Source organism: Wolffia australiana, chromosome 19 (assembly GCF_029677425.1).
Source record: "Wolffia australiana isolate 7733 chromosome 19, ASM2967742v1".
Lineage (NCBI taxonomy): Eukaryota > Viridiplantae > Streptophyta > Magnoliopsida > Alismatales > Araceae > Wolffia > Wolffia australiana.
Genome location: NC_135853.1, coordinates 4,072,599 through 4,083,891, shown reverse-complemented (window position 1 = coordinate 4,083,891; position 11,293 = coordinate 4,072,599). Strand labels below are relative to the sequence as shown.

At 40.5% G+C, this 11,293-nt stretch overlaps 2 protein-coding genes across 2 annotated transcripts; both read left to right on the top strand.

Moving 5' to 3' along the window:
* Positions 1–735: 735 nt before the first annotated feature.
* Positions 736–3,557, top strand: LOC144715676 (zinc finger protein VAR3, chloroplastic-like). Its single transcript, XM_078590634.1, has 5 exons — positions 736–1,215; positions 1,322–1,439; positions 1,917–2,077; positions 2,508–2,558; positions 2,632–3,557. Exons 1-5 carry the CDS (start codon positions 821–823, stop codon positions 3,476–3,478), a joined length of 1,572 nt encoding a protein of 523 aa, XP_078446760.1. The 5' UTR covers positions 736–820; the 3' UTR covers positions 3,479–3,557.
* A 4,066-nt stretch (positions 3,558–7,623) lies between these two features.
* Positions 7,624–9,764, top strand: LOC144715709 (purin-rich alpha 1). The gene is made up of 5 exons (XM_078590674.1): positions 7,624–8,005; positions 8,087–8,134; positions 8,863–8,988; positions 9,114–9,371; positions 9,455–9,764. The coding sequence occupies exons 1-5, from the start codon at positions 7,751–7,753 to the stop codon at positions 9,599–9,601; spliced, it is 834 nt and encodes a 277-aa protein (XP_078446800.1). The 5' UTR covers positions 7,624–7,750; the 3' UTR covers positions 9,602–9,764.
* The last annotated feature ends 1,529 nt before the right edge of the window (positions 9,765–11,293 follow it).

Here is an 11,293-nt window from a genome sequence, read left to right as displayed (position 1 = left end):
GGCCCATAAAATATTGGGCGAATACCTCTAGGATACTGTAAAAGGTTAAAATATCACAATATTTAATAAACTGACTTTTTATAATAGCTCAAGATGAACATCCTTTTCCAAAATAAACAACAATATAAATAAGGTATGACATGTCGACATATTTATGTTAAGTACAGAGGCCTTTGTAAATATGAAATTAATGGGTAAATGTATTTAGTACATGCCAATAACTTTAAAACTTTTACAAGAAAAATATTCCCAAATTCAGTCCAATAGAAAAACTATATTATTGTTTATGTTGATTCAACCTTAAATTTATCGTCTTGTTTCTCGAATGGATTTTTTTGAAGACCTACTTATCAAGAAGAATTTGATTATGCATTTACCTATAATTTATCACATTACTTCCAGCATCATTAAGTTATTATTTTGAAAATCTTGAATTTTTCTTGAAGGCCATTCTGCCTGGTTAGTGGGTCTCCTCCAGTCATATTTATATTTGTCTTGATATCAGCCCTAGTTAACACAACACACCCATACACATGGAGCTAAATAGAACCTATACAAAAAAATTAATCCACATTTAGTTTTGATGTACATTTTTATCAACTCAAATGCGGAAGTTTCATTGCAGTCATTGCACAAATAAGCAAACGATAATATAGTTTGCTTATTATGCATTCCCACAAAATTCAAGGACTACATTTGATGAGGTCCATCCCCATCAACGGTGCAGATCCTTTGATCATATCAACGATCAACAACCATCAACTCTTCAACACTGCGGCTTCCCTCCCTCCCTCTCCGGCGGCAGGATAAGCAAAGGAGCATGGCGGAACTCGCCGTGTCTCTTCTCCTTCCTTCCGCTCCATTCTCCAGCTTGAAACCTTGTTCCTCTCGTCTGACCCGTATAGTTCATGGGAAATTTTCACCCTTTCTTCGATCTGGGTTCTCCTTGACGACTCGATTCAGGCCATTTTTGAAATCTCTCGACGAAGATCGCGCTTTTAGGGTCAGCGCAGGAGACCCATCAAGCGAATCAGTGGAAAAATGGCCGGAGTGGGAGAAGATGATCGAGTATTTGGCCGCCTTAGGTTATATGAATCGGCATACTTCGCAGGAAGAGGAAGATATTTTCTCCATGGCGGAGGAGATTCCAGGGGAGTTCGTTGTGCAGGCTAGAGCATGCCTTATGTTTGCCCGAGAGCGGCCGGATCTTCTAAGGTGATTGTTCTTGATTTTAAAATAAGCAACTATGAATTCTTGGCGCTGAGTTATGTATTTTTTCTGCTGAAAATTTCTTTTGGTTTTGGGTTTTTTTTTCATCTAGGTCACTGCCGAGAAAGGATATACAAGTTATCGTTGAGAGTTTGTCTCCCGTTTTGTTCAAGAACGCGGAGAAATCCGCCAAGCGGATGAAGGCTTTCATAGAGAATAATGGAAATAATGTGAGTTGAGTTCTCTGTCTTGGATGATTCTTCGTTTATATTGTGTCTGAAGATTCATGTCTGACTATAGTGTCACCGTCGATCATTGAGTATTTCATCAAACAGCCGCTGAAAGATTTATGATTCTAATCTGTTCTCGCTTCTACATGGCGTCAGAACTCACCGAACCTCTTAGAACTCTTGAATCTTAATGCACTTATCTTATGAAAAAATATGAAAAACTAACTTGGAAGTAACTAAACGACTGTTTCATTGAGATCAACGTTATCTGGCTTTCTTAGCACGCAATCACTGTATAGTTTTTCTTTTATTCTAGCTCCTAAAGGTTCTCAAAACAAGCCTGAAAGGACTGCTGATTATGCGGACCTGTCCAGATACTCTGTTATTTTTAAAAAAAATATTTTTAATGATGCCTTTATCCGAACAACGGCTTCGTTTACAAGTGAAATATTTATATGTTTCTCTTTTATTCTACAGGCTCTGGGAGCTGAGCAAGCCTATACTGTTGATTTGATGAAGTATTTGCTTACCTGTGCCTTTGATTTTCATCACAGAGCAGCAGTAAGAGGACAGACAGCCGTTGCCGAATCCTCTTTCCGGTGCCTTTTCCATGAGTTGACCAAAGCTGAAAGCGCTAAGTAAGAACATCCGATGCTTCATTTACAGCTTTCTGTAATATGATAGACACATCGTGTACTTCAAAGATGATCTTTAAATGATAAAGAGAGAGAGGGAGAAAAGAAAAAAGAATGAGAATTTATAGAGGCATGAATCGGCACCTGCATCCCATTTTCGGAAGATCTCCTTATCAGGGAGTGGTACATCTTTCTAAAGGGAAGCTACCCAAAAAAAAAACTAAAATACTCCTGATTGGGGATAGGGATCCTAATATAATCTCCCTTCATCACCATTAATTCAATCAAACTTGCTTTTTTTTTTAATTTTTTTAAAAAGCACGTTTGATTGAATTAATGGTGATGCCCATTTTATTGTATGTTTTCTGTTTTCTTGGGGAACTTTTGCACAATATTCCTAGATGTTTGAATCCCAATTGCCATCTTCATGCAGAGGGGCCCGGCCTAAGAGACAGCTCTCGGGCAGAGAGTGGGAGTGTCCACAGTAAGTCTACTCCTCTGCATTCTCAGTCAACCCTTTTAATTTTTTCTACTGAGCTCCATCTTGCTGTCTCCAGATGTGAGTTCTTCAACAATGGGCGTAATTCCTCATGCTTGCGATGTGATTACCCTCGACCACCGAACGAGATCTTAAAAGCCGATGCGTCCCTGGCAAAAACAAAAGAACCAGAAAAGATGACGGAATCCGAGATCAGCCGGAGATTGGACAAAATTCTTGGCCGAATAGCGTCTCCAGCGGCCGAAACCCCTGCTGGAGAAGTCAACAGCACCAGTTCCTCGAATGAGAACTCAGATGGGTTCCCAGATCTGATGCCGATGAGAAAGGGAGAGAACCGATTTGTCGTAAGCAAGAAGAAAGACCGGTCCTTGACGTCTCCACAGTACAAGCGGCGTATCGCCCTGGACCAGGCTGGGAGCTCCGACTTTGTCCCCTTTGTGCCCTTCCCTCCTGACTACTTTGCTAGAAAGGAAGACCAGAAGAAGGTTGATGATGATGGTCGTGATGATAATAGTAATGGTAAGGGTGGTGATGATGATGATGATGATGATGATGATGATGGTGATGGGAATGGTGTTGAGCAGAGAAGAGAGTTAGAAGCAGGAAGCTTGGAGGGGACCGGGGTCAAAGGGTTTGATCCATCAGACATGTCGGAGGAGGCCAAGGCACAGAGATGGTTCAGAAGAGTGGCTCAGATTACGGACATCGAGGAATTGAGCAAGATTCCTGATGAGGACTTCCCAGAGATCATGCCCATGAGAAAGGGGGTCAACCGGTTCGTTGTCAGCAAGAGGAAGACGCCGTTGGAGAGAAGACTCAGCTCTCAGCAAAGAGTAGACTTGCCTCAGAAAGGGTCAAACCCTGGTGACACATTCTCAGATGAAGGGCAAGAAAATTTCTGGTGATTTTCTGTTCTGTGATAGGCCGATTTTGGTGGGTGTTTAACTCATAATTAAAGTTCTCTATAATTTTTTTTTCATTTTAGTCGATTCCAGATGGAGTTAACTCATTTCCTGCATGTGGGGTTAGGGTTCGCCTGTCCCGATACCAGTATCGGACTACGGTCTTGGGACAAATGCTATACTGGATACTGCAAATCAAATTTTCGGTATCCGTTTTTTTCGATATCTGGGTATCGGATACTGATATCAATTGCTACAGTACCGATATCCGATATTGGTATACGTCTTGATGTCGCCATCCCCCTCCATCTCTCGGGGAGGATGACGATATCGGATATTGGGCGTGGATATTGGATTTCGATATCCAAGTTAGAGAGGATATTTAAAAATATAATTAACCCATAATTATTCAGTGGTTAGAATGGATCAGAATGGGAAAGAGGGTAATTGGGGAGCTTTTTTACTGATCAAGTGGCTTGTTTAATATATACAGCTGAATCTTTTCAATTTCTTCTAAATGGGATAACAGGATTCTGAGTTTAACATCAAACTCCGAATCCTTTTATCCCATATGGAAGAAAATAGAAGTTTTCAGCTCTATTTATTGGACAATGTCTTAATTTATTGAATAATGAAGATATATAAGGTGCTTTAAATATAGCGACTAAAGATTAAAATATTATTTTATCATTTAACGTATAGTCCGACTCATTTAATATATAGAGAGCAAAATTTCTAATTTCTTCCATGTAGGATAACAGGATTCGGAGTTTACATCAAATTCCGAATCCTGTTATCCCATATGGAAGAAAATAAAAATCTTGCACTCTATATGTTGACTGAGGTTGAAAATACATCAAAAGCATACGACATTGATGTACATTAGTCATTGAATGTGATGATAAATTTTATTTTTTTTCTGTCGATACCGGATATCGATATCAGGATACCGGTTCCGATATCCGGAAATCGAAATCTGATATCCGGTATTCGATACCCATTTCGTCCTTAGCCCCCCGATATCCGTCTAGACCTAAAGGACGGATATTGGCCGATATCCAATATCAGACACCGTCCCTGTGTTCGCCCGTCCCGATGCCGGTACCGGATACCGGTATCGGGATGGATGCTGGACGGATGCCGGTACCGGAAATTACCGGTATCCGGTTTTTTCGATATCCAGATACGGGATATCGGTATCGGATATCGGTTGCTACAGTGACGATAACCGATTCCAGTATCCGTCCGATACCGTGATCCGTCTCCCGTCTCAGGGGGACAGATGACGGTATCGGATATCGGTTTTCGATATCCGCATCGTATACCCTCTCTCCCTCTCTCTCTCGTTCTCCCCTCCCTCTCTCCCTCTCTCTCTTGTTCTCCCCTCTCTCTCGTTCCCGCCCTCCCTCTCTCTCAGTCTCTCTCTCGTCCTCTCTCTCTCTCTTGTTCTCCCCTCTCTCTCTCTCTCAGTCTCTCTCTCGTCCTCTCTCTCAGTCTCTCTCTCATCCTCTCTCTCTCGTTCTTGCCCTCTCTCTCTCCCCCTCCCCCTCCCCCTCCCCCTCCCCCTCCCTCTCTCCCTCTCTCTCTAGCTTTTCATGCGTCGCTCTTTAAAAATATGAGAAGCACGAGTAATAAGTACCTCTAAAAATATGTGTGTATGACATTTCATATTTCTCAGAGTGAGCGTTGGCAAAGGGCACTAGAAGAAATAGTTATTTGATTATATATCCAAGTCATTATATACAGATTACGTTTCTTTATTTGTTCCATATGGGATAAAGGGATAAACTCGGAATCCCTTTATCCCATATGGAAAGATAAAAAAAAATTGTTACTATATAATAACGGGCATAAAATACACATTGAAATCTATTTATAATAATGTAATTAAGTTAAACTAAGCGAGATAGATGATTATTTTACCGAAACCGGTATCCGATACCGGATATCGTGAAACCGATATCCGGATATCAGTTTTCCAATATCCGGTACCGTCTTCGTCCTCACCTCCCCGTATCGGATATCGACATCCGTCTAACCCCTGATAGACGGATATCGCCCGATATCCGATATCTGGAACTGTCCCATTTTTTTCCGGATATCGGATATCGGTTGTCCGATACCGGATATCGGACGGGCGAACACAGCGTCCCAGTTTTTTCCAGAGATTGGATATCGGTTGTCCGATATCGGATATCAGACGGATATTGGTTGGACAATCACTACCTAGGGTATTAGGAAGGAGTTCATCTTCTCAATTGGAGTGCAGGTGTGAGTGAGAAATTCAATCTCTGGAGATATATATTGGTCATTATTGGTAATTTGTAGCTGCGGTGTGGTATGCACCCAGAAAAGGCTCTTTTATTTATTTATTATTTTCTAGCTGACCCTGATGGACTAAACCCGTAACTGGAAGGAGTGAGTCAAGGATTTCTTTTTGATTGATATGTCTTGATCGTTTGAGATGATTTAATGGGATTTATACAAAGAGAAGGAATTTATAGAAAGAGAAGGAAGCTCTTTTAATTTTTTTTCTTTTTTAAACATATGCTGGCCCATATGTAGTAAACCCTTCACCCATACCTGCGTTTTGTGGGAGGAGTTCATCTTCTCCATTGAAGCACAAGAGTCAGCTAAACCCATCTCCTGTACCTGGATTCTGAGGGAGGAGTTCACTAATGAAGATGGCAAGTTCTAATTGTTCTTGTCATTCGTCCTCACAAGGATTATGACGTCAACGTCATCGTCTCTCCTCATCATCCTTCTGTTAACTTTGCTCAGATGATGACGAGAGCAGATGATGAGATTATCATCATTCACCATCCGAGGATGAAGATGACGATGACGATGACGATGACAAAGACAATGACGAAGACGATGACGATGAAATGGGAGGAGTTTATCTTCTCCATTAGTGATTTCCATCACTGATGAGGATGTCGAGTTTTCATCCTCCCCCTCATTTATTCTTGCCAGGGTTACGACATGGACACACTCATCTCTCCTCATTGCCCCTCAGTTAACCTGGCTCGAAAGGTGACGGGAGCTAATGGCAACATCATCACCATTCTTTGTCGGCGGATGACGATGACGATGACAATGGCAAAGATGATGATGTCGCTGGTGATGCCGATGGTGATAATGGCGACGACAATGACAAAGATGATGATGACAATGGTGATAATGACGATGACAATTACAAAGACAATGACAAAGATGATGATGACAACGGTGATAATGACGATGACAATTACAAAGGCAATGACAAAGATGATGATGACAATGGTGATAATGACGATGACAATTACAACGACAATGACAAAGATGATGACGACGACGCTGATAATGACGATGAGAATGACAATGACGATGACTGTGCTGACAACGACGACAATGATGACTACAGCAATGATAATGTTGACGACAATGGAGATGATGATGACGACAATGGTGATGATGATGACAATGATGATGCAATGACATTGATGATGATAATGATGATGATGACAATGCAATGGCATTGACAATGGTGGTGATGACGATGACGATGCAATGACGTCGACGATGACAATGATGTTGGTGATGATGAAGATGACGATGATGCCGATGATAATAATGATGATGATGACAATGACGACAATTATAATGATGATGATGATGATGTTGATGACAATTATAATGATGATGATGATGATGACGACAATCATGATGATGATGATGAGGATGATGAAAATTATAATGATGATGATGATGATGATAGTGACAATTATAATGATGAAAATTATAATGATGACGACGACGATGATGATGATGATGATGATGATGATGATGATGATGATGATGATGACAATTATGATGATGATGATGATGATGATGATGATGATGATGATGACAATTATAATGATGATGATGATGATGATGATGATGATGATGATGATGATGATGATGATGAAGACAAGGGGAAACGCTACTCCCCAACAATTTTTCTACGGTGGAGCGCAGAGATAGTGAAAAGATTGGATCTTGGAAGAGATATCATGGTAAAATTTACTGTTCCCATGGACGCGGTAGCGGTCAACGAAGGGGGTAAACGTGCGTTAAACACGGGACGTGCGGTGGAGGAGATCGAGCGGTTAAAGAGGGGACCAGCGCCATCCCGTAGCGATGGCTTCTGGGCTCAACCTAGTCTCCCAACACACCAACCCTAACCCTAGTTTCACCCCCCAAATCCCCACTTCTTAGATTCCAGTGGGTCACTCGCTGCAATCCACGGCGATGGAGGCGCAATCGGGAGGCGGGGACGTGGAATTGCTGTGCAGAACTCTGCAGGTTGAGCACAAACTCTTCTACTTCGATCTGAAGGAGAATCCTCGGGGAAGGTATCTCAAGATTTCCGAGAAGACCTCGGCCACTCGGTCTACCATTATCGTTCCGGATAGCGGGATTGTCTGGTTCCACGAGATTTTTAACTACTATGTCAGTACCGTCGAGCAGGAAGCGGTAAGCAAGGAGCTTCAGCTCGACACCAAGGTGGGTAACTCGTCTGATACTCTTTTTGTTGTTGTTGTTGTTGTTCTATCTCTGATTTTCTTCGGGTTCTTCCTCTTGCAGGTGTTCTACTTCGACGTTGGATCGAACAAGAGGGGACGTTTCTTGAAGGTATTTTTTTTTTCTTTTTGTTGTGGATTTGGGTTCTCCGGACTGGCGGATTTTGTGGGCATTTGGGGAGAGAAATTGATGAGCCGTGACAAAATTATCTCCCTCTACAGATTCATCGTTTTTTGACTGTTCTGTTTCCGTCTGTAGTAAACCATGTTCTTCTAATTTTTCTTCTCTGTTTTTTTAGCCCTTTTTTGTTGTTTCGTGGTGTTTTTCTTCCGTAAAAAAGCCCAATTCGTTTCATCGATGTTTATCAAGCAATTCTAGAATGTATATTTTATCCTTGACTATGCCCTCCTATTGCTAGTTCGCTGAAAACTCAATGACATTTGGTCCGCTTAATGTGGAAATTTTACTTCTGATTTCTACTTTCGTGTCATGATGGAAACTCTGCCCTTCTGACGAGGAAACGCCATTTGATTGAAAAATCTCTTTCCCCTAATCTCTGAAATTATATTCACGAATAGTTTTAATACGCCAGTCGTTCATCTTGAGAAGCTCATATATAGACCATAAGTTATGAAATACTGATCGAATATTCTTAATTTTAGATGAAAAAACTTAGAACAACAGTCCAAGGAACATGAATTGATAGGGTAGTCCTGGTCTTCATCTGCTAATTTTTCTATCAGAATACTGACACATGTGGCCCCGAACTGGGCTTAGTTGAAATCATTGATAATCTGGTGATTAAGTTACTGAGAAGCCGAGAATTCTGTCTGGTGCAGATCTCAGAGGCGAGTGCCAACAGAAACCGCAGCACGATCATCGTTCCTGGGGGCAGCGGTTCACAAGGGGATGACGGGTGGGTCTCTTTCAGGGACATCCTGGCCCAAATCATCCTCTCTCATCAGGTATTAGATCACTAAGATATCCGTTAATTAGTTGAGTGTTAAACAACAAGGCTATCTGTAGTTTCATTAGTTTTAATAAATATTTTTCTAATCATTTTCATTATCACCTTTGTTCAATTAAACAGCAAGGCTCGGAGAACCCAGACCGGATTCTCGGGCTATCGGACGATGTGGGTGTTGGATTCATCTCACAGTCTGCCTCTAGGTCAGAGGTGGACATTGACCGGTCTGCTGATCACCCACAGCATGATGAAATTGGTGGCGGTGGCGGCGGTGGTGGCGGTGGCGGCCATGGGATGTCAAAGGTGCTTAGGGCTGATCAAAAGAGGTTTTTCTTTGACCTCGGTAGCAACAACCGCGGCCACTTCTTGAAGATATCTGAGGTCAAACTTAAGCTTCCTTCTACTCAGCCGAAGAATTATCCGTTTGATATTAGATTATTAAGCTTTCCATGATGGGATTACAGGTGGCTGGTGCTGATCGCTCGTCGATCATACTCCCTCTGTCTGCGTTAACGCAGTTCCATGAGATGGTCGGCCATTTTGTGGAGTTGACAAAGGACCGGCTAGAGGGGGGCTCTAATGCGAGGGCTGAAGAGTCTGGACAGAGATGATCATCTGTCTTGTGTTCTTCATGTTTGAAGCCCAACGGGGTAATAATTCCATTCTGTTTTATTATTGGGGAGATGCAGTTGTTTGAGGTGAATAATTGAGGATTGGACTGTAATTGGTGAGTTTTTTGTAAGGACAGGCTATCTTTAGTTTATTATTTGGAAACGCCTTGCTGTTGGGGTTGATTGGATTGAATATAGCGGATTGGATTGTGATTTCTGCTTCAATTTTGAAAGTTCTAGGCACTCCTATCTTTTATGTTTCTTTCCGTTCAAATAAATTGGGCGGAGTCAATGATTCTAAGCGTGGATAATTTGCAGGGAATTTATAACGTGTAACGGAGTAACTCTGTGTTTATGCAGAAGAAGTTCAATAATTACATTCAAATAGATGGCCAATAATTTCATGTTCATTTATATGAAGTTGTTTTTATTAAAGATGGTATTTTATGAGTGAAATCCACTGATTTTGTAAGCTAAATTGAAGGTAAATCATTTGTTTCAAATTAATAAAATATTAGCTCTTTGTGTGACTATCAATACATTGGTGGTTACCATCATCAGATGCCACTGCCAGCTATCATCACCATCACCATCACCATCAACAGTTGACTTATTTTGTCATTTCCCCTTTAACTATCAATCATCATTACCATCAGTCCCACTAGTATTGTCAGTAGTCACGGGTCATTGATCAATGCTTAAAATTTAAATCTATGGAAAATTAGAGAATTATGGACATCTCCATTCTAACCTTCACCTCGATGCTTGCTTACATTAATCTTGTAACATGAGCTTTGGAGGTTGGTTCTTTTGGGTTGAGGTAGTAAAGTTTACTATTATCATGTTTGTCTCCTTGTTTAATCTCACAAGCAAAGAATCCAGCTAAGTTTTATCAGAGAAGAATCCACTTCAGTCATCTATCTCTAAAGATAAGTAAACGACTCTATACAATCATTTTGACTTGAATATAGAAAGAACATAAGTAAATGTGAGTTGTTGTCTGCCTGGATTGGCTACAAAGTTTGATTTCCAAACATAAGGAGAATTTTTAATTGTAAAAGAAGTATTTTATTGCATGATGTTGAGTTTATACAATGTGACTGCCTAATTATCAAGTTGTAAGCAAAGTATTTTCCAGACTTTGTGATGTTTTTCACATTCAAATATAAGATTCCCAAATGACCTTTAAGAATTCTCTGAATTTACAATAGATATGGAAGGAAACGTTTTGCCATTCTGCTCCTGTGCACGAAAATGTTTCATTAGTGCATGAGATCCACTAAAATAATGAAGATTTATGAGCAGTTTGAATGTCTAGTATATATTTTTTTGATAAAAATTCAAGACGAGTTTTAAAGGAAATACGTCATTTCATATGTCTTGATATTTCTTTCTCCTGCCATAATAATATTTTGTAATTGATCCCCAAAGATTGATTCGTGCAGAAGATATGATAGAAAAACAGGTCAATAGATTGAAGGAAAAAGGTTTTCTTACCCATCTCTGGTTTCCTGGAGGGTTTGTTTGTTTCATTTAATGGGGGGACAAGAGAGATGCAATTAAAACCCCAACACTCTTCTTTTTGTTCAATAAATGCTGAGTTTTTGATATATTGTAAATAGTATTAGCATGTTTTTTCAACTTTGTTTCATATTTTCCATTTAACTCATCATATTCTGTGCATCCCAAACT